A 26071-nucleotide genomic window follows, 5' to 3' on the forward strand; every position below is an offset into this window, starting at 1 on the left:
CCGCCTGCGCAGCACGGGGCGGAAGTGCCCCGGCTCGCGGCGACGGCCGGCTCCGTGAGGGGCGGAAGTGCCGCGCTTTACGACCTGCGCGCTGGTGCAGGGCCGGCTCGCGGAGCTGCCAGTACTTGTTCCTACCCACGCGTGCTGGCCGGGCGGGGAGCCGGGCTGGGCGCGCGGCGGAGGTGAGCGGCCTGGGGGGGATGGGCCCTAGTTCCCCCCCCGACTTGCGCGCGGTGTCTGGGGCCAGCCTGTCCCCCCCGGGCTCTGCCGGCTCCGCCCTGCCGCGGGGAGGATGGGGAAGCCGGACTACCGGGGCCCGCCTTTGGGGGGCGGAGGGGGGAAGCCAGGCGCCCCGGGCCCTGCCTTGGGGTGGGGGGAGCCGGGGCCTAGTCCCAGCTCTGACGGAAGCATCCTTGGCAGGCCTGTGCTGTCTGTTCGGTGCCGGTTTCCCAGGTAGCGCGTCCCGCAGGACCTGGCTGTGCGATCTACACCCGTAGCCTGTGCGGCCCTGTGCCAAGGAGCCCAAGCCTGAGCCCGGCTCGTGTCTCCCCAGCAGCAGCTTCCGGGCGCTGCCGATGGCCGAGGAGGATTTGTTCCGGAGCGACCACCCTGTGAGCGCCAGCGAGGATGAGGTAGGAGAGGCTCTTGCGGCCCCAGCACTGGGGCAGTGACCTCGAGGCATGGCTGCGTTTGGGTCGCTTACCCCGAGCCAGTGCCAGGCTGCTGCTGACAGGAGGGCTCAGGCTCCCCAGGCCTCCCACGGGGGGTGTTGTCCTGCCCTGAGGGGTAAATGCAGCGAGCTTTATTGTCTTCTAGTGTTGTAGTAAAATTAGTGAGGTGGAATAGGGGCAGGAAGTGAGACGGCCTTGCGGGGCAGGTCACGGTGGGTATATGAAGGTGGCCGTGCAGTGCAATGGAAGAGGGTCCTGGGGGGACTTGAGAGGCAGTGGGGGCAAGGCATATGGTGGTGGTGGGGCCTCAGGCTGAGCTGAAATTTGTATTTGGTGATGTGGGCACTGCACTGCAGGGGTCAGGCCTGTAACTGAAGGGCAGCTCTGAAGGTGCCCAGCCCGCTGCCCCCCTTGCAGCTGCTGTAGGGGCAGGGCAGAGCTCCTCTGGTGATTGAAGGGACTCCTTGTGTCCAGATGCTGAAGGCCTGTGCCTCTGCCAGCTGCATTAATTTTGTCTCCTGTGTGCCAGGGGGATGACAATGAGGAGAGGCGGCATTGTCAGCTCTTGGAGGCGGTCAGCTCCCTCGCTGGAAAGAAGCGGTGAGTGTTGGGATCACACTTACCCATCACCCAGGGGCTCAGTTGTTTTGTGGGGGCGCTTAGACACTCGTGTCCAGGCTGCCATGGTTCCCACACTGTGCTCAGGGCAACTGAAGCAGCAGTGAAGGCCCCTCGGCTCCTGAGGTGTCTGGGAGGTAGCTAGCCCCACGTGCCCCCATCGCAACCATAGACCAAGAGGGTCAGAAGGGACCGCAAGGGTCATCAAGTCTAACCCCCTGCCAAGATGCAGAAATGGGCTCCTCTCAGTGGCGCAGGAACCGGGGGGATGTGGAGCCAGGCCAGGGAGTCCAGGCAGTTGAAGGGAGCTGTGATGGTCCTTCCACCTGCCCGGAGTGTGGGGGGATCTGCCAGCAGCCCCCGGCCCGTGTCCCCACCTGGCCCAGGGCAGGTGGAGGGTCCACATCTCGGCGCCGACTCCCCACAGCTGCCTGCGTTGCTCTCGTGGACCCAGCTCGCTGGGGGCCTCGGAGCCGCAGCCGGCCATGGTAAGAGCTGGGTGAGCAACTGTGAGGAGTCGCGGGCTGAGCGGGGACACAGGCTGGGGACTGCTCGGGCTCCACACACTGCAGGGCAGGTGGAGGGTCCACTGCAGCTCCCCACAGCTGCCTGCCCAGCTCTTATCATGGGCAGGCTGTGGCTCTGAGGTAGGACCCCTGGCCGGAGGGCAGTCTGGGTCCGTCCGCCTGCCCTGGGCAGGGAGCCCAGGACACAGACAGGGGGCTTCTTTTGCCTCTTACTCCCCCAGGCAGTGGGAGGGGGCTTCTGGCTTGGCCGGGGTGGAGCCTCAGGGGGGCCCCCTAGGCTAATTTCCCTCTAAGCTGCACAGCTGTGCAGCAGACTATCAAGGGCCACACCAGGGAAAGAGGCACCCATCCCCCGGCTGCTGTGGCAAGAGAGGACTGTGGGGGGAGTCCTCTCTCCCCTGGGCAGCCTGTACCCCAAACCCCTCATCCTCAGCCCCACCCTAGAGCCCGCACCCTCAGCCAGAGCCCTCACCTCCCCAGCCCTCAGCCCCAGCCCTGAGCCCCCTCCAACACTCCGAACCCCTCAGCCCCTCCCCCGCCACACATCACCTCCATATTGGTACACCTAACAAAATTAATTCTGCACATCGATTTAAAATTAATTCTGCACATGGAACATTGCCCACACGCACACGCTTTTGGGAGAGGCATTGCATGGGCAGGGGTGCTGGTGGACTGCACTCAAGGGGTCCCTAAACATTCTGCCTCCTCTCTTCTAGGCGGAAGCTGGCTGAACGCACAGAGGCGAGCGTGCAGGTGTCCGAGTTCAACCTCAGCTGTGAAGGTAAGCTCCTTCTCGGGAGGGGAGGAGAGGGGATGGGATGAGCCTTTCTCCAAGCTGTTTCTGCAGCTCCCAGACAGGGGCTCCCCCTGCATAACTGGGTCACTTCATCCCTACTCCAGGGTGGTAGTGTGGGAAGCTGCAATGGGCTGTGTGGGGGGAGGGTGTAGGAACCCAGCAGGTGGTTCCCTGTTGGCGCCCTCTGCTGGGAGCTCCGTGACATCCTACCTGCATTGACTGCACTGGTTCCTGCAGGCATCGGGGAGAAGCTGGTCCTGCCTGAGCTGCTGGGGTCCATCCGGGCCTCGTCCTCCCTGGGCATCGTGAAGAAGCAATTGAATAGAGTCAAGCAGAAAAAGTCCCTGGAGCTGCCACTCAGCAAAGAGGAGTCAGAGCGGGTAAGACTCTGTCTGTCCGTCCATCCATCAGGGCTCGTGGGAGGTCACTGATGGACCTGAGCTGGGAGTGCCTGAGGTGATGGGGGTAGGTCAAGGGCAGAGCAGGGTGGGAGCGAGTTGGGAGTGGAGCAGGGAGCAGCCATGGAGATAAGCACTGATGTTTGGTCTCAGTCCTGTGTGACTGAGCTGTGAGTGCCTCTCCCTACCTGGGTTACTTGCTGGGTTTCCTTGCTATCCAGACCTTGGGGTCTGGTGTCTTTGTAGACCTGGGGCCTATTGTGTCCTCACAGACTGTCTCTTGGGACTGCAGGTTGTGAGGGAAGCTGCCTACAATAAGACCTCGAAGGCTGTTGCCAAGTGGGAGCAGGTGGTTCAGCAGAACCGACGAGCGGAACAGTTGGTTTTCCCCCTGAAGCAGGAGCAGATGGGGGTTGCACCCATCGAGGAGGTGTTGACCGGCTGGAAGGTGGGTGCTTTTGCATGGCGTGTATGGGAGGGGCGGAGGGGGGTGCAGCATTGGCACAGGTGTCTAGGCCCCTTTGGGGGTGGTTTGTGCCTGATCCCAACCCGAGGACGCTGGTGGAGCAGGAGTGCATCAGGCTTCTGAGCACGGGGCGAGCCCAGGCCCAGCCTTGCTGTGGCAGGCGGGGCTGAGCTTCACACCAGTTAGCTGAGAGCCACGGTGAGAATGAGGGGCAGTACCTGCTCCGGCACGCAGGGGGTGTGTGTCTGTGCTCTCACGTTAGCTCGGCGGGGCCATGGCAAGCCATGCAGCTTCCGGGGGAAGGTTCAGCGTGAGGCTGGGCGCACACAGAGCCGGGCTACTTGGAGCTGACCTCCCTGTGTCCTGCCCTGCATTCCACACTGGTAGCCAATGCACAGCACTTTGCGGTGAGGACAGACACGCATGGTGAAGGGTGCGGGGGAGTGGTGTGTGGCCATCCCGAGCTCTGCTGGCTTGCTCTTTGCCCCCAGATCTGAGTAGTCTCCTTCCTCTCAACCTTCCCAGGGCCAAACAGATTCCAAACTGTCCAGGGGCCTCGCTCAGGAAGGAGGGAGCAGGTCAGAGCTGTCCTTTCCCCCTGCAGCTCCCTTCTCTCCTTGCTAAGTTCCTGACCTCAACCCAGGGTCCTGACACCAGAGTCTCAGCTGAATACTGCACAGCTGCTCTCGGCGCCTGCTGGGATGCAACAGGAAAGTGGGAGGGGGCTGCCTTGTTAAAGTCCCCAGCCCCCCAGCTCTGCCTTCTTCCCACCCAGAGAGACCCCCTCCCTAGCAAGATTTCTGCTCTTTCCCTCAAGATCTGCAGTGCTGGAGCTCTCCAGTGATGAGGGACCCTTCCACTGGGGCAGGGTCCTCTCTCCCCACAAACAGCGGGACCATTACAGCCCTTCCACAAACATTCCCCCTGTGCAGAGTGCAAGTTGGGACAGCACTGGCCCCCAGTGAGGCAGGAGGTTGCTCCAGCAGTCCCAGTCCCAGTCCCTAGTGAGGTAAATGCATGGGGAACCCAGAGCTGTCTCTGTGTAGGGCTCAGCACTGGGGCCTAACAGTCCCCAGTCCAGAGGGAAGCACGTGCTGTGACTGCCCTGCCAGCAGCGCAAGGGCTGGAGGGGTTCTCTGGGCCTGGCCTTGCCGACCAGTCCAAGGGAAATGCAAAGGCTTCGCTGACCACTGCAAGCTTGCTCGTAAAATTTTTCCCCCAAAGAAGGGAGCTTAGGGCTGTAAAAGTGAGAGCTGAGAAATGGGTCTGCAGTGTGCATGGAGAGTCTGGCTCTCTGGGGGCACCCACAGCAGGAGGCCCAGGTAGGTCCCAGTGATGTGATGGGCTCTGAGGAGCCTCTTTCAGATGAGGTGGGAAATCAGCCCTTTGCTCCCCCCAGTAGGTCCTAGGGCTTTCTCTCAGGGGGGTCACCCGGGAGTCCTCTCTAGACTCTGCCACAGGGAATCCCTCCCATTCAGTCCCCACATTTCCCTTGTGGTTTTGGTTGGTTTTGGCCACTTCTTGTCCTGAGCAGCTGTGCATGTTGCTGTGCACGTTAGCAGTGGCTGCGTAGTGCCACAGAGATGGCTGTGTTCGGGTGCTGGCTGTTGGCCGAGATGAAAGGTGTCCTGTGAATTCTGAGCACACGTGCCTGGGTGGCTGACAAAGGCTGTCAGATGGGCATTCTGCATCCCGTCTTCCCCCCGTGTTCCCTGGGCCGTAGGGGTTTCCTCTGGGCCACTGGCTGGGGAGTGCTGGGTTGGAGGGGTTGGACTGGGGACTGAGCCAGGGTTGCTGGGGTTTTTGTAAGTCACCTCTACCTCTCTGAGTATGGCCAAGTCTAGCCTTTCTCTAGTCTTCAGGGCACTGCTGGGTAGTGCCCTGTGGTGGTAGAGGAGGCTTTCTAGCTGTGCCTGGTATTCTGGGGGTGCCCACCCCATGTGCTGGCTGGGGGTGGCTGGTCCGCGCATCAGGCCTGGCTTGATCTCAGCCCCTGGCTGATGTTGAATTTTCACCAAAAGCCTTGTAAAAGTGACAGGTTCTTGCTGTTGTGCCCCCTTTGCCCGAGCAGACTGGCCTCAGGAAGTTCCCAGACCCAGTCCCCACCCACCTAACCCCCATCACCTGGGGGTCCCGATCCTGCACCCTGAAATCCCCACAACAGTGGGGACCAGGTGGGGCAGAAGGATTGGGAGCAATTAATGGGGATGTCTCCCTTACCCTTCTGTGAAAATTGCCCAGTGACCCATAGTACACTCGTCTGGGTGCCCCCTGCTGCCGGAGCCATGTGCTCGATTGGTCCCCCCTCTGGGAGCTATGGTGAAATGGCCCCCACTCCTTTGGATTATTTTGAGGGTGAGGAACTGGCTGAGGCTGGGGGCTCCCACGTGACTAGCAGCCCTCACTGAGATGGGGCTACTAAGACTGGCTGGTGGCTCCCCTTGCTAACCTCGGGGCCCGCAGGAAGAGGGGAATCCTTCCCTCCCTCTGGGCCTGCTAGGGGGAGTGGGTGGGATGGCCAGAGCCCATGGCCAGGGAGATCCCAATGAGGTTGCCCCCGCACGCCTAGCATGTGCTCACTTGCTGCCCTCCTTGTCCCAAAGGCCCGAACACCGCTGGAGCAGGAGATCTTCAGTCTTCTCCATAAGACGCAGCAGCCAGTGATGGACCCGCTGCTGACGCCTCTGGAAGAGGCCTCGCTGCGGGCAATGAGCCTGGAGGAGGTGAGTGGGTAGTGCCCTCCCTGTCCATGCCCCCCTGGGTGCAGGCCCCCCTTGGAGCTGGCCGTCACCCCGTGCTGTGTGTTTCAGGCTCAGCTGCGTCGGGCAGAGCTGCAGAAGGCCCGTGCTCTGCAGTCCTACTATGAGGCCAAGGCCCGTCGAGAGAAGAAGATCAAGAGCAAGAAGTAAGGAGCCGTCCACACAGGTGTTAGTGTGTGGGGAGGTTGGGGGACCTGCGAGGAGCCCTGGGTTCAACTTGCCCTGGAGCCCAGGTGCAGGGCGGGTTAGCAATAAGCTGGGGTGAGCTGTCTCACTTCCTGCTGTGGGAGGGCAGCTCAGCTGGCGCCTGCACCTTCTGACTGCTCTGCTCTCACTGCACAGGTACCACCGAGTGCTGCAGAAGGGCAGGAGTCGCAAGGCCCTGAAGGAGTTTGAGGTGCTGCGGAAGCTAGACCCCGAGGCTGCCCTGACAAAGCTGGAGGAGATGGAGAGAAGCAGGATTGAGGTGATGCCTCAGGGACCCTCTGCACCCTGAGATCCCCCAGCTGCCCAGAGAAGCCCTTGCTGATGCCTCTCTCTGCTTCCTCCCTCCCCAGGAGAGGATGAGCCTCAAGCACCAGAACAAGGGGAAATGGGCCCGCTCCAGGGCCATTATGGCCAAGTACAACTTGGAGGTGAGAAGCTGTTGGGGGAAGGGTGGCTCTGTGTTGAGGGCAGTGTGGGTGCTCTGCTGGGCCTGGCTGTGAACGTGTTTCCATCTCCCCACAGGCCCGCAAGGCCATGCAGGAGCAGCTGTCCAGAAACAAGGAGCTGACCCAGAAAGTGCCTATGGAGCCAGAGGGCGAAGAGGAGGGCGACATGGCTGGGGAAGACCTCCTCCCGGACTCCATCAATGAAGTGCAGCCCAGCACGGACGGAGCCAACCCTTGGATGTTGGGGAAACCCAGCAGTGAAGCAAAGGACTCTGGGATGCAGGAGGACCCCAAGGACCCTAGAGAGTCTGCTGCCCCAGAGGATGCTGGGAACGAGGGAGAGGAGATGTCAGAGGATGAGATTTTGTTACAAGACTTTGAGCAAAGACGATGCACACGGCAACAACAGACAGGGAGCCCAGAGCCTGAGGGTGAGCAGGCTGGGGCCAGATGTCATGGGCCTGGAGCACCATTGTGGGCACTCTGGGGCCTGGTGTGGTGGGAAGACAGGAGTCAGGTTTGGAGCCTCCTGCCACCATCTGTCAGGAGCTGGTTGGGCTGGAAGTGAGGCTGTGTGAACCCCTTGCTACCCTGCTGCTCTGAGGGGAGCAGCATCTCACCCATCAGTCCGATGGTCCCCCCTCACCCTCCTTCGTGCCTGTTATATCCACGGTGGGTAGCAGTGCCTTCACCCAGTGCTCTCTGCAGGTGCTGGCGAAGCGGAGGAGGCACGCTTGTTTGCTGAGCTGCTGTCGAATGTGCAGACGGGTCCTGGAGTGGAACAACCTGCCCAGGGGCCAGAGGGGCCGCTGCTGTCGGAGCAGCTGGGCAGGCGGCGCACGCTGGAGGAGATAGATGCTTTGGGCCAGGAGGAGGGGGCGGAAGAGCAGGAGCGGCCCTGGCCCACCGGGACACTGCAGGAGTCAGAGGAAGAGGGCAGTGCTGGGGGTGGCTGCACGGCCAGGAAGGCACCTAAGCAGAAGATGATCAACCTGCAGGCTGTTCTGGCTGGGGAGTCCCACGTGATCCAGTGTCCTGCCCAGCCAATCTCTGTGCAGGACGAGGTGAGCTGCGCTCCGTGCTGCCTACTGCCATAAGGAGTGGGGATGGGGCAGGCAGGTGCCATGGGTGTGATCTCTGTCTTGGAGAGGGAGGCAGGCGGGTGCCATGGGTGCTAATCTGTCTCAGGGAGGGGGCAGGTGGGTGCCCTGGGTCTGAGCCGTCTCAGGCATGGGGAGGGGGGTAGGCGGGTGCCACGGGTGCTAATCTCTGTCTTGGGAAGGGGGGTAAGCGGGTCCTTATCTCTGTCTCTGGCAGGAGGAGGAGGCTGCAGACCAGAGGCTGGTGATCAAGGAGGCGTTTGCGGGGGATGACGTCATTGCTGACTTCCTGCGGGAGAAGCACAAGGTGGAGCAGGCAGGGAAGCCGCAGGCTGTGGACCTGGTCCTACCCGGATGGGGCGAGTGGGGCGGCACGGGGCTGCGGCCTAGCGCCAGGAAGAGGAAGCGGTATGTGCAGGCAAGGCCAGGGCATGGGGTGTCTCACCCCTCACCGGAGCCTTGCGGCCTAATCTGTCTCGTTGTCTCTCAGGTTCCTCATCAAGCCCGTGCCAGGGCCACCCAGGAGAGATCGGCACCTGCCCCATGTCATCATCAGCCAGCAGCGCAATGTCTTGGCTGCAGCACACCAGGTGAGGGGAGCCCCACCCGCCCTGGTGGCAGGTCCCGCGCCTTGGGGCCCCACCCATTCAGAGGCCAGCTTCCCTCCCATCCCCCAATGAGTCCCTGAATAGGAAGTCGTTGTTCAGCCCTCAGACAGACCAAAGGGCACTGTGGGGACAAAGAGAACCACAGTGGCTCCAGTGCACAGGCTTAGAGTAGGTCGGGCAGGCGCTTTGGCCAGCAAGGAGGTTGTTTCAGGAATCACTTCCCTCCCAGGACCAACCTCCATGGGCCCTGGCCTCGGCTGACTGCGTAGGGGGTGCCAGGGTTCCAGCTGCAGCAGGCAGGCGCAGCACTGACACCATGGCTTCCGTGCAGCAACCAGCATCACAGCTGGGCTCTCCTCTGCCTCGGCTTGGGGCTGGATCCCCACCAGCCCTGAATGCTGGGGTAGTGGGGGCCTGGAGTGAGGATCCAGCCTATGCGGATCTCTAGCAACCCCATTAGTGTGCCCTAGCGGGACCAGCCACCCCCAGTCTGGTGCCAGGACAGGGTGCTGACCCTGTCTGTATCCTCCTCTGGCAGGTCAACGAGGTCCCTTTCCCCTTCGACCGCCGCCAGCAGTTTGAGCGGAGCATCCGGGCGCCGGTGGGGCCCACGTGGAACACACAGCAAGCTTTCCAGAAGCTGACAGCCCCCCGCATCCTCACCCAGCCAGGCCACATCATCCAGCCCATATCTGCTGAGGATGCCAGCCCCCAGAGCACTGTGCCCACCCGCGGAGGCAGCACTGCCCTGCCGCCCACGCCCCCGCGTTCCAGGCACCACCAGCACCCCCACAAGAAGGCTCGCTAGGCCAGAGGGGCCATGCTGCTTGTGGCAGCACAGAGACTGAGGGTGGCTGTGAAGTGCGTGGCCAGGCCCTGATAGGGCTAGGAACTGCTCGGTGAGCAGGTGGGCCGGGCTGGCCCTAAGTGATGGCAGAGGATACCATGCCATGTTCCTGCCCTAGAGGCAGGGGCACTTTCCTGCACCCACACAGTGTGCTGCATTCATCTGGAACCAGAGCTCCTTCCCCAATAAATGCTCTGGCGGAAGGCTTCTCTGTGCTGTCTCTGCGCCTCACCCCAACCCCTGGGCCCTTCCAGGCAGGCTGCAGGGGGGTGGGAGTTGAACTAGTCTGTTGTAGGAAAGCAGTGCTTGGCTGCTAGCAGCAAGGGTGTCTCACCCAATGCTGCTCCCTCCTTTCCCAAGCGAGGGCTGGGTTTGGCTGGGCTCAGCTGCTCTAGCTGATGCTGTGTTACACCCCCTCCTGCAGACAGGACAGTTGGATTTTCTGGTGGGAGCAGAGCAGGAGTACTAGGGAAAGGGTGGGCAGTCCCTCCTGGCATGGAGGCAGGCTAGGATTTGGGAATGGAGACAGAGTGCTCTGGCTCACTTGGTAACCTGGGTGCAAGCAAACAATATGCATGAGAATACAGCTAAATGTAAATGCGCACAGCTGGGAACAGAGAGTGTCAGCCTTGTGTACAGGGTGGGCCACTCTGTCCTGGGAAGCAGAGACTCTGAAAAAGGTTTGGGAGTCGTGTTGGATAATCAGCTGAACACAAGCTCCCCACATGTGGCCAAAAAAGCAAATGCGATCCTGGGATGCATGAACTGGGAATCTCGAGTGGGAGCAGAGAGGTTATTTTACCTCTGTCTTTGGCACTGGTGTGACGGCTACTGGAATCCTGTGTCCCGTTCTGATGCCCACAACTCCAGCAGGACGGTGATCAATTGGAGAGGGGTCAAAGAGCCATGAGAACGATTAAAGGATTAGAAAACCTGCTGTGGAGTGACAGGCTCCAAGAGCTCAGTCTGTTCAGCTTCACACAGAGAAGGTGAAGGTGCGACTTGGTCATAGGTGATAAGTACCTACACAGGGAACAAATCTTTGATAGTGGGATCTCCAGGTTAGCACACCAGTGTAGCACAATGCAGTGGCTGGAAGCTGAAGTTAGGTCAATTCTGCCTTGAAATAAGTTGTACATTTTTACTGGTGAGAGTAATTAACCCTTGGAACAATTTACCCAGGGCTGTGGTGGATCCTCCCTCAGTGACCATTTTTAAATCTAGACTAGCTGTGTTTCTAACAGATCTGTTCTGGGAATTATCTGGGGGCAGTTCTCTGGATGATCACACTGGTCCTTTCTGGCCTTAGATTGTGTGAATCGGGGGGAGGGAGCGCAGACCTCCCCTCTATGCAGCCCAGTCTCCCTGCTCTAACCTGCCATGCTTGCAGCTCCTGCTCAGCCTTGCACTGTCCCACCCCATTTTTTCTTATCACAGCACTGCATGTGCCCTGGCTTGCCCCTAAACAGCCAGTGCGCAGGGACTTGGGAGGCAGCTGTCCTGCATTCCTTGCTGGGGGACTGGAGTGGGAGAAGTGCAGAGCAGGGAGCGTTCACACCCCCCCATCCCTTCTTCTCCATCAGAGCTCTGGGCTTTTCTCCACACATAAGTATTCTGTGAGCTAAAATAGCTTCGTAGAATCATAGAAGAGACCTGAGAAGGTCATCTAGTCCAACACCCTGCTCAAAGCAGGACCAACACCAACTAAATCATCCCAGCCAGGGCTTTGTCAAGCCGGGCCTTAAAAACCTCTAAGGATGGAGATTCCACCATCTCTCTGCGTAACCCTTTCCAGTGCTTCACCATCCTAGTGAAAAGGTGTTTCCTAATATTGAACCTCAACCTCCCGCACTGCAACTTGAGACCATTGCTGCTTGTTTTGTCATCTGCCACCACTGAGAACAGCTGAGCTCCATCCTCTTTGGAACCCCCCTTCAGGTAGTTGAAGGCTGCTATCAAATCCCCCTTCACTCTTCTCTTCTGCCAACTAAAGAACCCCAGTTCCCTCAGCCTATCTGCGTAAGTCATGTGCCCCTGCCTTCACCATGGCCACTGGCTGGGGCAGCACAGTCCTGTGGGGTCAGAGCCTCGTGCCCCACTGTCCCCCATGACTGGGTAGCCTTTGTTTCTAGCAAACCTTTTCAACATGAGGCGAGACCCTTGGTGTGAGGAGCAGGCCAAGTGCACTCCATGGGATCCTCCCCTCCCCAGGGGCCAGAAGGATGCTCCTCTCTGGCCTCCTTGACTGGGTGTGGTCCCTTGTGCTCTCCCCCTGTCCTTGCCTTGTGGCTCTTCCCCAGCTGGGGCGGTGGGCATCCAGTGACTCTCTTGGTGCTGCTGGTGGGAAAATATTGATCAGAGCAACCTTCCAAAGGCCTTGGACCCATATGTCCTGGCTGGGGGGGGGAGCTGGCTCTGAGGGGGGCTGGGCTGGGCTGGGCCAGTCATGCATGCCACATGGGCAGCTGTGGAGAAAGTTTCTTACCCTGTTCCTCTCTGCTGCTGGCAGAGGAAATCTGGCTCTACAGCATGGGGGACCCACCCCCCAGCATCAAACCACTGGGAGCATCCCTCTGTTTAAAAAGTATTGGAATGGCAGGGGAGGTGGTGGTGCCCAGCAGCAGTTGGGGGGAGGCAGTCCTGGGTTGCATGCGTGTTACACTTTGTCCCCCACATGCAGCGCAGAGGGGTAGTCATGGTTCTTAAGGATAGGGTCACTAGGAGCCCTTGCTTGAGCGTAGGGGTTAGGAAATGCATGGAAATATGAACAGCCATCAGTGTGGAGGATGCAAGCTTAGAGCCCTTGATTGCCCGGCTTCCAGCCCAAGCTTGTTTCCTGAAGCCAAAAGGGAGTTGTGCAAGCATCTGTCTGTGGAATATGGCCCATTGTGGTAATGCTGTGGGATAGGGAAGCTAAACCATCCCGAGTGTGGGGTGTAGCACAGGGGCTGGGGTGTTGGAGAAGGGCACCTCTAGCAGCAGCACTCATCTCTTTTGCCTGGCTTCGCTTGTTAGTACAAATGTACCAGAGGAACAGCCACCTTAGGGCAATCAGAGCCCAGCTCTGCAGATACTGTGCCAAGGTCTGCACTGCCTGGAGCCTTCTTCCAGTGTCTCAAGAGACACCTCAGGCTGATCCCACCTGCCCCTTGTCTGTGCTCAGCCACAGGATGAGATACCACTGGTAGCACCCTCAGGCCCAGCTTCAGGGCAGCAGCCAGGGAGAGCGCTGCCACCATGCAGCCAGGGGCCCTCGGCACAGCCTCCTCAGGGGGCATTGAGGGCAGACTCTGCTGATTGCCAGCCTTGTCCTGGGGGCTTTGCAGTGTGTGCTCCCTGCCTGCACCCCTCAGCCCATCCGCTGCAGTAGGAGCCAGGCCCTGGCCATCCCTGCACACTGGCTGCATGCCTTGTCTGGTGCAGAGTGCTAGCCCACTGCCATGCACAAGTGGGGCCTTTCACATGCTAGCTCTTACCCCTGCGCTGCTGAAGTCGAAGGCTTAGCTGCAACTTTAAGGGTGGGGCTAGGAGGGAAGGTCATTTTATCCAGTGCCATGCAGCAAGGTGACCTGACCTCCCAGACGCCACTATACCCCTCTCCCAGGGTGGGTCTGCCCTGCTCATGCCAGGGACCCCTCCTCAGTGCCCTAACCTTGCCGGGCTATTGTCCACTCATTCTGCTGCCTCCTCTAGCACAGGCAAGTGCTGCACCCTCCACAGTGGGGTCTACAGCCATTTCAGACCCCCCACTGCACACCCACACTCACCAACACACAGTGTGCCTCTCTGACACAGACACCCCCCAGACCACCACACACACACAGAGCGCCTCTCTCTGTCTCACACACACACAGTGTGCCTCTCCCCCCCACACACACACACAGCGTGGCTCTCTGATGGACACCCCGCAGACCTACACACACACAGCTTCCGCAGCGCACCCCTCCACACACAGCGTGCCTCTCTCACACACACACACACAGAGCAAACCCAACCCCACCCCGCGTGCCTCTCTCTCTCTCACACACACACAGCGCACCTCTTCTCCCCCCCACACACACGCAGCGTGCCTCTTTGACAGACACCCCACAGAGCAACACACACAGTTTCCGCAGCGCACCCCCCCACACAGCGTGCCTCTCTCTCTCTCTCTCACACACACACACAGAGCAAACCCACCCCCACCCCGCGTGCCTCTCTCTCTCACACACACACAGCGCACCTCTTCCCCCCCCCACACACAGCGTGCCTCTCTGACAGACACCCCACAGAGCAACACACACAGTTTCCGCAGCGCACCCCCCCACACACACAGCGTGCCTCTCTCACACACACGCAGAGCAAACCCACCCCCACCCCGCGTGCCTCTCTCTCACACACACACACAGCGCACCTCTTCTCCCCCCCACACACAGCGTGCCTCTCTGACAGACACCCCACAGAGCAACACACACAGCATCCACAGCACCCCCCACACACAGCGTGCCTCTCTCTCACACACACACACACAGAGCGCACCTCTTCCCCCAGCGCCCCTCTCTCCCCCCCACACACGCAGCGTGCCTCTCTGACAGACACCCCACAGAGCAACACACACAGTTTCCGCAGCGCACCCCCCCCCCCCACACAGCGTGCCTCTCTCACACACACACAGAGCAAACCCACCCCCACCCCGCGTGCCTCTCTCTCTCTCTCACACACACACACACACGCAGCCCCGCCTTCCTCTCTGCTTCCCCGCCCCTTCCTTCCGAGCCCCGCGCGGCTGCTGCTGCGCTCGGTGCCTGCTGGGCTGCGCCGGCGGAGCTTCGTGGGCTGGTCTCTCACTTTCTGCTCTTCCTGGTACGTCCCTTAGCTGGCCCCAGCCCTGCAAAGCCTCGCTCGCCTGGAGCCAGAGGCTGCTGCCCCTGGAATGGGCCGCTGGCTCCCTTCCTCCTCGCTCAGCTCTCCGCGGCAGGCCTGCCTGGCTCTGATGCCTCCTCCTTGCCCAGCTCCTGCCCTTAGCGGTAGGCACAGGCTGTGTGAGGAGTGTCGCACGTACTATACCGGGAGGGCAAGCAGCCACCACTGCACTCCCCAGAACCAAACCTTGTTCCCATCAGACGAGCGCCTCGGGGCTCTATTGTGCCAGGTGCTACAGAGACCTGGGCAGTGCCCACCCCAGCCGAGATCAGAGTCCTGTTCTGCCAAGCACGGCCCAGACACAGGGAGAGACTGCCCCTGCCCCAGCCGAGATCAGAGCCCTCTTGTGCCAGCGACTACAGGGGCAATCACAAGAGCTCACCATCTACAGACTAGGCAGAGGGGAAACTTGACCAAGGTCACACAGCAGGTCACCAGCAGAACCACAAACAGAACTCAGGAGTCCTGACTGCAAACCCGATGCCCATCCCACTGGACCACACTGCCTTCTGGCACCAGGGGGTGGGAACGCTCCTACTTCACAGCACAAGCTGGTGGCTAGCTGAGGGGGTCAGGAAGAAACGTCCCAGGGGGCAGATTATCCTATAACCACTCGCATCAGGGCATTTTGCACCTTCCTCACAAGCAACTGGCCCTGGCCACTGTTGGAAACAGACTGGGCTGGGAAGAGCCTGCTCTGCTCCCGCTCAGCAACCCCCATCTTTCTAACAGAGGGTACCATTAATTCCCTGCCCTGGGAAATTGGCAGGGGAGGAACCCTGCTGCGATTACCTGCCCCCTGCCCAACCCCCCCCAAGCACTATGCAGGGACGAGGTGCTGGGGCATGTGTCCTGATCAGGTGCATACTTTGGTGGGGGAAGGGTTCACTAGCAGGGAGCCTGGGCTCTGGCCGAGGTAGGGATGTGAGAGAAGAGTCTGACTGCTCAGCTTGTCACCACAGAGCTGTGTGGTGACACATGGCACTGCGTGTAGCACAGCACCATTAGCAATAAGCTTCATGCTAGCTTTGGTGGAGTTCAGGGGGCTGGAGGGTTGGTGGCATTGGCTGGACTGGCCCTGGCAAGCAGCTCCATGGCCCACTGGCTGCACCCTTCAAACGCTTCCCCTAGTTCACCAGCTGCATTTGCCCATGATTAAGGGAGGCCCATTGGCTCCTGGCTTTACCTGTGCAACCAGCCTGCCTGCCTCCCTGACACAACGCCCCATCCCAGATTTAGAGTGATCATCTCTCCCCAATTCCCATGGTAACATTTCTCTGGCTCAGTGAGCTCCAGGTGTCCTCTGCCACCACAGCACGGCCCTTCTCCCACCATCAGGCTGCTCACCTCCTCTGAAGCTTTTCTGGCTCTTTTGTAAACCAAGGTTTCCTGAGCAGCCTCCCCACAACATGCAACACGCCCCTCTATCCCCTGAGTCTGGCCCGGCCCAGCCCAGAACAGGCTTTCCTCACAGCAGCCTCACCCCTTCATCTTAGGCCCTCTTTCTGCCACTGACACACCTGCCTTAGCTGGGCTGTCTGTAAAGACTCAGCCTTTGAAGGAGACACTAACCCGAGTCTGGGGGTGTGTCCAGAGAGGCAACAATTCCAGAGCAATTGTTAAGACTGGGGAGGTGAGAGCCCTGGTATCCCGGCCCCAGTATTCCCTGCCAGGAAAATAAGAGCTTCTTCTCTGAATGTTATGTATGTGAACCCCACTGATGGGGTGTGCACCTCATACAAGACCTTCCGGCCAGCAGTGTCTGTGGGGGAGCAACCCCAGCGAGTAAGAATCCAGTGTTGCCTGCCCCCTTCCAGGAACAGACCCTTCTGTCGGAAGTACTTCTGGCTTGTTTACCAAGCATACCACACAGCTTGGCAGCTGGTCTGCCCTCTTGGCAACGCACACTCACTTTAGCCATGTACCAACTGCAGGGTGCTGAGGATCCTCTTTTTCACCTCCTGGCTGAGCACAGGACCTCAGGCGCCAAGCCCTGCTCTGCATATGAGGGCCTCACACTGGCTACCAACAGATGCTCCAGATGCCTCTTCTGCTTGGGAACAGGCCATATCCCACAGAGCTGCTACGTCTGCTGAGTCGTCTCTAGCACACGCTAGCAGGCAATCAGCAATGGGTTGTTGGACTCAGGGCACAAGGAGGCCCCCAAGCAAGACTCCCCCTCAGCTGGAGTGCACCAGTCCCTTTGTGTGCTGGAGAGACAGGGCTCTAGCCCACATGCTGAGCCTCTGGTCTCCTGCAGGCAGGAAGCCTGACACTATCTGAAGGCTGATCAATGTCCCGGGGACCTAGCGCTGCAGCCTCATTGCTGACTGCACCCCCTCAGTGCTGACTTCCCACAACCAGCAGGAACCTTGCTCCCAGCACAACCCCTGGCACCAGCTTTCCCCTCAGAGCCAGGCAGGAAGAATAGAAAGGAGCCATGAGGCCCACACCTCCCCTTGCTGCTGAGGCCCCAGCAGGGCAGTAGCCACCCCTGTTCAGGAGCTTCTGGATGCACTAATGCTCACCACCTCAGTGTGGTTGCCTTTGGCATAAGAATGTAACATAAGAACGGCCATACTGGGTCAGACCAGTATCCTGTCCTCTGACAGTGGCCAATGGCAGGTGCCGCAAAGGGAATGAACAGACAGGTTATCATCAAATGATCCATGCCCTGTCACCCAATCCCAGCTCAGCTTCTGGCAAACAGAGGCTAGGGACACCATTCCTGCCCATCCTGGCTAATAGCCATTGATGGACCTATCTTCCATGAATTTATCGAGCTCCCTTTTGAACCCCGTTATAGTATTGGCCTTCACAACACCCTCTGGCAAGGAGTTCCAGAGGTTGACAGTGTGTTGCGTGAAAAAATACTTTCTTGTGTTTGTTTTAAACCTGCTACCTATTAATTTAATTTGGTGGCCCCTTGTTCTTGTATTATGAGAAGGAGTAAATAGCACTTATTTACTCTCTCTATACCACTCATGATTTTATAGACCTCTATCATATCCCCCCTTAGTCACCTCTTTTCCAAGCTGAAAAGTCCCAGTCTTATTAATCTCTCCTCATACAGAAGCCGTTCCATATCCCTAATAATTTTTGTTGCCCTTTTCTGAACCTTTCCCAATTCCAATATATCCTTTTTGAGATGGGGAGACCACATCTGCGTGCAGTATTCAAGGTGTGGGCGTACCATGGATTTATATAGAGGCAATCTGATATTTTCTGTCTTATTATCTATCCCTTTCTTGATGATTCCCAACATTCTGTTTGCTTTTTTGACTGCCGCTGCACGTTGCGTGGATGATTTCACAGAACTATCCACAATGACTCCAAGATCTCTTTCTTGAGTGGTAACAGCTAATTTAGACCCCATCATTGTATAAGTATAGTTAGGATTATGTTTTCCAATGTGCATTACTTTGCATTTATCAACATTAAATTTCATCTGCCATTTTGTTGCCCAGTCACCCAGTTTTGTGAGATCCCTTTGTAGCTTTTCGCAGTCGGCCTGGGACTTAACTATCTTGAGTAGTTTTGTATCATCTGCAACTTTTGCCACCTCCCTGTTTACCCCTTTTTCCAGATCATTTATGAATATGTTAAATAGGACTGGGCCCAGTACAGATCCCACTATTTCCCTTTCTCCATTGTGAAAACTGATCATTCATTCCCACCCTTTGTTTCCTATCTTTTAACCAGTTACCAATCCATGAGAAAACCTCTCTTATCCCATGACTGTTTATTTTCTTAAAGGCCTTTGGTGATGGACCTTGTCAAAGGCTTTCCGAAAATCTAAAAACACTATATCCACTGGATCTCCTTTGTCCGCATGCTTGTTGACCCCCTCAAAGAATTCTAGTAGATTGGTGAGGCATGATTTCCCTTTACAATAACCATGTTGACTATTTCCCAACAAATTATGTTCATCTATCTATCTGTCTGACAATTCTGTTCTTTATGATAGTTTTAACCAATTTGCCCGTTACTGAAGTGAGGCTTCAACATCACAGGCCCAAGCCCTTAGCAAGGGCTCCAATGTCACAGCCCCAGGATGGGAGGCTGATGGCCTCCAGAGCTGCCTGTGGCAGTGTTCCTAGCATGGCTGATGTGCCCCACTTCCTGTCATCAAGTGCCAGGCCCTGTCTGGTGCCATGGGATCAGTACCTGCTAAAGTCCCTGCGACACTCAGGAGAAAGTTAATTCTACCATGGGATCTACCTTACTGTCTGCGGACATCTCAGAGCTGAGCCAGGGACCCTCCCCAGCACCACCCAGCAACTCCCCTGCCATGACTACAGAGGCCTATGATCCTGCCCTCTCCCATCCACCTTCCACATCCCTCTGCAGCAGCCCTTCTCATGAGACACTGCTGAGGGCAGAGGTAGCCGCCGTCCTCCAGCCAAGAGATATCAAAGAGGTAATGCAGGAATCTAGGGGCAAGGGTTCATGTTGTTTCCTCATCCCAAAGGGAAGGAGGGCTGTGCCCTTAATGGACTTGAGGTTTCTACACAGACCCATCCAATGCCTGTAATTCAGGACAGTGATGCCCCTCCATCATCCCTTTCCTAGCCTCCGTGATTGGGTCCAGCTGTTGGCCTCCAGGCCAGAACATAAGCAGCCAAGTCTAGTGGTTGGAGCTGAAGTCAGAGAGTCAAGCTAAGGGTCAGAGTCCAGAGGCAAGGACCAGGAACAAGACAGGAGCCAGGTCCCAAGAGAGAAGCCAAGGAGAGTCCAGTTGTGCAGATAACTTTCTGTGCTGCTCTTTGGGTTTAAATAGGAAGCCCTGACCAATCAGCAGTCCCAGTGTTCCTCCAATTAGGGCACAGGAAAGACTTCCCTGAGGTAGCTTCAGGTTTCATGTCTCCCCCCTCAGTCAGTTAGCAGCAAGCTGGTTGGTGGGAGCAGGGTGGTGCTAGCAAACATCAATCCCTGTGGACCCCCAGGTTTTGAGATGTGGGGCCATGACACTGGGATCCTGTTTTCACATAGGCTCTCATCCAGCTCCTACAAAGTGCCTACACCAACAGTGCCAACACAGAGCATGGCCCTTTGGTTTCCATTATGTCTTCAGAGCCTCTAGCACTGCCTGGCAGTGGTGGCAGCTTGCTTCAGACTTCTGGGGGTGCACAGCTAACCATTCCCAGAGGACTGATTCTGTCAGGGGAGATCCCTTCTGGATGCCTAATCAGCTTTAATCACCCTGAGCTGTTTCAGACTCTAGGCCTGCACATCAATGACAAGAAATCCACCCTGGTTCTTTCCAGAACTCTTGGGGTCATAGTGCCCATCCTTGAGTCCAGACAAGAATTTACCATGATGGGGCATCCACTGTACACTGGCAGAGAAGGGGTTAAAAGCAGCCAATAGGAGAGGGGCTGGGAAGAGCAGCCAGTCGGGCCCAGTAGGCCCACATAAGAAGAGCCTCAAGGCAGAGCAGTGTCAATAGCTGTCTGGAACTTGAGGAGGGAGTACTGTGTCTGGAGAAGGTGGTAACCCTGTTGCACCTTGGACAGAGCAGTGTAGACAGGAGCTTGGGGAAAAGAGAAGGAGCTCTAGAAGGGCTGCAGGCATGGGCAAGTGGCCCAGGGAAATGCAGTGATAGTAGAGGCAAAGGGGCACAGTAAGTGACTGCTGTTCAGTGTGTCCCTGGGCTGGGACCCAGAGTAGGAGGTGGGCCTGGGTTCCCCTCCCGCCCACCATTTGCCATGGGGGAAGTGGCAGGATAATTGACTACAGTTGTTACTGGGGAACTAAATTCCCTCTAAGTTATGTGGCTGCTCAGCAGCCTATTAAGTGCTGTGCAGGCACTCAGGGCTGTGGCAGGGAGAGGTTCCCCTCCCCACGGCCCTGACCCTAGAGCTGCCATGGTGGGGAAAGGTACCCCTCCCCCACAGCCCAGGGGGAGTCCTCTCTCTCTGTTGTAGCCCAAGGGCAGTCTGTACCCCAAATCCCTCATCCCTGGCCCCACCCCAGAGCCTGCACTGCCAGCTGGAGCCCTCAGCCCCCTGCACCCCAACCTTCTGCCCCAGCTCTGAGCCCCTCATCCCTAGCCCCACCCCAGAGCAGACCTCTCACCCCCCTGGCACCCCAACCCTCTCCCACACTCCAAACCCCTTCGCCCCTCCCCTGCTACATCTCTTCCATATTGGTGCACATAACAAAATTCATTCTGCACGTGGGTGGGAAAAATTAGAGGGAACGCTGCTGGGGAAGCATCAGGACTACGAGTTAAACACGGCCAGTGGCTGGAGGGCTGAGCCGCGATGAGGACACTGCAGTTCCTGACGCTGTGAGGGGGATGCAGGCAGACTGCGGAGAAGGTGTGATAAGGTGCAGTAGTGTCAGCCTTGAGCCACTCCCCGGAATGACCAGGAGGCGGCACCAGTCTGGTAGTAAGTGATGTGCTCTGTGACACTTGCCTCTCCCAAGACAGGGTCCAGACACCTGTCATCCCCAGAGGTCTCAAGAAGGGCAGACAAGACACAGCCATAGTGTTGTGCAGTCCCTTCTGGGGTGAGGCTGTTCTGGTTCACAGACCTGTTATAGCTGTCTGTACAGTCTCCTGTTCCACTCCTCAGTATCCTGGCCCAGTATCTTGCAGATCCTTCACCCTGACCCCAGCTCCCTGCCCCTGGCAGCATGAATACTAGCCGGCAATCATAAATGTGTCCAATTCTGTTATGAACTGGCATGTCGGTCCCTTCCCCAGGGACCAGGACCCCCTCTACTAGGGCCAAAGCAGCTTCACTGATGTGCCCAGTGGTGTTCCTCTGACTGAAATCTGCAGAGCTGCAACATGGAGCTCAGTCCACACCTTCACCCAGCACTACTCTCTGGATGTGGCCTCTAGGTGAGACCACAATTCAGGGCAGCTGTTCTACAGTCTCTCTTTGGCTAGGACTCTTTGGCCCCTCCTCCTCCTCCTGGTCTGGGAACTGCTAGCTAAGCACCAGGAGTGGAGTTAACATAGACAGTATGTGCCAAAAAGTGAGTGGTAACTTACCTACACTAATGATGGCTTTCTGAGATGTTTGGATCCTACATATTGCCTTCCTCTTCTGCTCCTTCAGAGTTCAGCTCTTTCTCTCTTGGCTTTTGCATACGTGAGCAAATAGAGTGGTCACTGGTGCTTAGAGCTTCTTTCCCTTTGTCTCCTGCAGCAGGTGTGTGAGGACAGGCAGGCGCATGGACAGCCCAGAAGAGACTGCTGGCCAAAATGTTCCAAACCGATGTGCACAAGTGGGATGTACCTGGGCAAACATCATGAGGACTCAGTGACTGTGGGTCAGGACCTGCTGTTACTACCCCAAGGGGACTTGTGAGTCCTGTGCAGCTGGTGTGCCTGTGAGGACATGACAAGGCCTTTATCTGCACATTTGTAGGAGACTGCAGAGAATCCTGCCCTTCAGTCTCCACTCCAGGGAGCTCCCCTACCCTAGCTGAGCTAAACCAAAGCAAAGGACAGCAGAGATGCTGTTTTGGATCAGAAACTTGTCAGACTCCAAAGAAAGTCTGCAGCTGCAGGTCAGGAAGAACCTCCAGCCAGTATTGCACAGGCCCCCCAAATGGCAGCTTGTGACAGTTTGTTCTTCGGACCCCTTCAGCAATTGCAAGTGTACAAAACTAAAGTCACTCAGACAAGGGAAAGCTCAGAATTCCCACCCGGAGAGTGGCAGCCTTCAGAGAAATGAGAACCCTCCTCCATAGTACCCCCGCTTAGCAAACCAGGTTCCACTTCCCTTCTCAGAGCCTTGGCCTCCTGGCAGACAGGAAGATGAAAACTAGTTTGCTCTAGAATGGCATTGCAGCCTCTGTGGAGCAGTGCTGGCTGGGATTCCCTCTTGGAATCTGGCATGGGTAGAGCCCAGCTAGTATCCCAGCACCAGGATGGAGACCCTCTCCATAGACATGCCAGCAAGCTCTGTTCCAAACCAAGTCAGGATGTGGGTGGAGACATAGGTTCTAGAATATCCCACCATTTCCCTGACCTGAATGCCAGTTCTAGATCATGTTATATTGCCTTGGCAGAGAGCTGAGAAGTTCATCTGCATTTGGGAAGGCTCCTCAGTCCACGTGGATCCAAGCCCCTTCCACCACCCTACAGAAACCCTCCAGCATTCCTGGAGTTTTGCTCATTTACACCAGTAAGTGTACTGGCCACTGAAAGAGACTTGACCTGTGAATTTGCCTTCTGGCTTATTTAAGAGTCCTGAGCAAGCGGTGCCCCTCCTCACTGAGACAGCCAACTCCTCATTCAGGAGAGGAAGAGACTCTTTCCCCACCCCCACCTCCACCCCCTTCAAACACGCAATTGCCTGACCAATGCTGAAGAACCCCAGCTCCTGGATGCATCAGGGTCCAGGGGAATGCACTGAACTGGTGTGAGACCTTTCTGCAAGGATACACTGAAAGGGCAGTGATGCAGAAATTGCACCTCTGCACCCAGACTGCTCACTGGGGGAGTCCTACAAGGGTCAGTTCTCTTTCCAGGCCTATTTAGCATTTACAGGCAGCTCCATCTGTACTTCACCATCTATGGCAGTAAATATTGCCCAGCAGTCATGCAGCCCCCCAGGATGCAGGCTGCTTCCTCTTTTAACCTATTTTTGTCATCGTTGGAGGAACTGGCAGCAGTGTCGTCTCCTCTGGCTAAAGGTGTATACCCACCACTGTATCACGTCCATCCTCACTTTAGGAGTGCTCTAGATTCCTCACTTATGCGAAGTGCTCATCTACCAGTGTCTGCAAGTAACATCCTGCCATCTCTGGCTAGCAAAGTGCTCCTGTCCCAGCCTAGTGGATGGGGATCTGGCCTCAGTAATGCCTTTGCTACCTCCTGGCTGGCTGTAGCAATGTGATACACCTGGACATGAAGCCACAAGCTGTCAGGAAACTCCAGCTTGTATAGAATGCTGCAATGTGTCTCCTCAGCAACACAGGTTTCTGCAAGCGCATCAGACCTGCCCTTTGCTCTCTCCACTGGCCTGCCATCGGGTATCTTGTCAAAATCAAGATATCGGTCCCCCTTCTCAAGGTGTTCCAAAGCCTGTGGCCAGGTTACTTTACGGATCCCCTAAAGCTCCAGGCAGAGCACCATGGTTGCAGCACCACTCCTCAGCTCCCACCTCCGCAAGGCAAGACTTGTCTGAGCAGGGGACAGAGCTTTCTCTGGGACTGGTCACACACTGGAATGAATTCCCCCTGCAAACCTCATCACCTTCCATTGCAAGTGCAAGTCACACTCCTTCCACCTGCCTTCTATAATTGCATCACAAAGGACAGGGATTAATACTTGTTTAATAATATTAATAAAAAATCCACAGGTAACTTTCCCCTGCAGAGAGAAAATAAGGAGAGAACCACATCTGATGACTGTTTAGTTGCATCCCTTAATGCACAGTTGGAAGGTGCTCAGATACCATGGTGATGGGCATGATATAAGAACCTGTTTAGACTAGAAGCTGTACACACCTCCTTGGGAGGAAATCTGCCAGGTCAGCACTATTGTGACAGGGAGTCTTCTGTGCAAGAACATACTTTCTCTGCTGGAAACTGGATGTCCTAACACCTCACTAGTTTCCCACTGGGTAAACACCTGTTTTAGATCACCAAGCTGTCCTCTCAGCAGGGAATTCCCTGCTCTAGAGCACTGTCCTTACTGTGGCACGGTCAGGCCTTGTTCATCTCTTGTGCCAGCCAGTGCTGACATGCTCTCCCTGCCAGGCTGCTGGCTGCAAAGGAGATTGCAGCAGCAATGTTGGGTGCTGTATGATAAGTCAGATTATTTCTGTTGTGAAATTTGGAGGGTAAAGGAGCTTCTGTAATTAGAGAGCAAACGAAAAGCAACCCTTTGCACCATTACATAAGTCTCCTCTTGCATGTGGTAACCCCCAGAGAGAAGCGGATCTATTAATGCACATGCCTTCCTCTAGATGCACAAGCACAGAGCGTCCCCTGAGAGAACTGCAGTCGGCTGCAGTTCGCTCTTACTGGCCTACTTTCCAGGCTACGTCAAAACCAGGTTTACAGAGCAGAGGAGCCTCCGTGAAAGAGGCTAGTACTTCCCATACCAGCAAGGAGCATGTGCTAATGGCAGGCATGGTGGTGCACACACAGCCAGGCACTGAGTCCTGGCCAGCCTGCAGACCAGGTGAAGGATGAAGAGGCTAGTGAAGTTTGGCTGCTGTGAAGTGAGTGGGAGAATCACAATGGCGGGTCTGTTGCATCTGACTGATCTCAAGTGACCATGAGCTCAGGGGAGGACTCAGTTTGGTCTGAGCAGGATATTGGCCAGGCAGCCAGTGGAGGAACCTGTGCTTAGAGAGAGGACTGGTGTGTACAGGGGAACGTCCTGCAGGAAGAGCCTCTGAAATTCTCCAGGAATAAAGAAGCTACTGCAGCTCGAGTGGTTCTTCTGTGCTACAGGGCTGGGAGCAGGTGTTTTCCTCTGACTTTGGCTGGGGAGAGAAACTGGGACAACCGATTTAGCAATGGAATTCCCTCCCAGCACTGCAGCTGTGTACCTGCACCTCTGGTTGGTGACAGATTTCAGCTTGATGTAGAAATTGCAGGGTAGAATCTCTGGCTTGCATCAGAGTAGATGGCCCCTCCAGACCTTCAGACCTTGGAATCTGTGAACCTCTGAGTCAAAGTTCAGACACAGGAAGCAAAAGTGGTGAGGCATCAGGAGGGTATGGTCATGACAGGACCAGGCCCCTGCGTATGAAGATAAAAACTAGAATTACTTCATCTGTGAGAGAGCACTGCAGAGACCTGTGCAATAAAGGAGAGTCCAGAGAAGGCCTATTTGACCTGTCTCAAAAGACAAAGCTTTGGATGAAATGAAAAAGCAGCACATTTAAAACTGACAAAAGGAAATCTGTGGTTTTTTTGTGTTTTATTTTTTGCATGGACTATAAATAACTTGTAGACTATGCTGCCATGGGGTGTTACTGAGGCAAACATCTCAGTAAGAGTGAGAAGAAGCGCAAGGATTTATGTGAATTCCCAAACAATAGCAGGGCAAGTCTATGAGAGGGATGCTGTTTGGGGCAGTGGCTCTCTCCATGTTCCACCCAGGGGAAGCAGGTGGGGATTTCAGTATTTAAGGTTACTATGTAGGGAAAAGAATCAGCCTTGCATAGTCCCCCTTCTATGCCTGCCCTGGTCTCCTATGCCCCCAACCAGCCTACCCTCATCCCCTGGACAAGCTTGCACATTAGGGCTGCCCATGGGTCACCTACTTGACCTTAATCCTGTCCCTTCATAACCTGGCAGTCTCCTTCCTCCCCAGAGCCTCCCTCTTCTAGGTTTTCCTCCCCTCATTGTGGCCCATTAATTTTTTTAAATTATGTTTTTGCTTGTCAGGCAGTGGTAGGGGCCCTCTGCTGGGAGTTTCTAAATTGCTTCACAATATTCCTTGGGACCCTCTCCTCAGCAGGGCCACCACCCCAGACCCCTCTGGTCCCCTAGGTCCCTCTCCTCAGCAAGGCCGCCCCCGGCTCCCCTCCCCCAATGCTCTTCTCAGCAGAGCGACCACCCTGTCCTTTTCATTATTTACCACTTCTCCAAATTTTCTCATTTGCAAACTTTATCAGTGATGATTTTGCTTTTGTTCCATGTCACTGATGAAAATGTTACATCGCATTGGGCCAAGAACTGATCCCTGCGGGACCCCACTGAAAACAGACACGCTTGATGACTATTCCCCGTTCACAGTT

The 26071-nt window shown here is 56.7% G+C and overlaps 1 protein-coding gene across 1 annotated transcript; it reads left to right on the top strand.

Annotated features, from left to right (window-relative positions):
• The first annotated feature begins 5 nt into the window (after nt 1-5).
• Nucleotides 6-9649, top strand: UTP14A (UTP14A small subunit processome component). The gene is made up of 15 exons (XM_077826649.1): nt 6-182; nt 421-632; nt 1201-1271; nt 2536-2600; nt 2853-2995; nt 3306-3461; nt 6083-6202; nt 6290-6384; nt 6581-6704; nt 6796-6873; nt 6968-7322; nt 7600-7955; nt 8209-8399; nt 8482-8581; nt 9138-9649. Exons 2-15 carry the CDS (start codon nt 576-578, stop codon nt 9405-9407), a joined length of 2181 nt encoding a protein of 726 aa, XP_077682775.1. The 5' UTR covers nt 6-182; nt 421-575; the 3' UTR covers nt 9408-9649.
• The last annotated feature ends 16422 nt before the right edge of the window (nt 9650-26071 follow it).

This window comes from Eretmochelys imbricata, chromosome 9, assembly GCF_965152235.1.
Source record: "Eretmochelys imbricata isolate rEreImb1 chromosome 9, rEreImb1.hap1, whole genome shotgun sequence".
Taxonomy (NCBI): Eukaryota; Metazoa; Chordata; order Testudines; family Cheloniidae; genus Eretmochelys; species Eretmochelys imbricata.

Coding starts and splice junctions, on each gene's coding strand:
- UTP14A (XM_077826649.1), top strand. CDS start 576: ATGGCCGAGGAGGATTTGTTCCGGAGCGACCACCCTGTGAGCGCCAGC. Junction 633..1,200: donor TGAGCGCCAGCGAGGATGAG/GTAGGAGAGGCT, acceptor CCTGTGTGCCAG/GGGGATGACAATGAGGAGAG. Junction 2,996..3,305: donor GCAAAGAGGAGTCAGAGCGG/GTAAGACTCTGT, acceptor TTGGGACTGCAG/GTTGTGAGGGAAGCTGCCTA.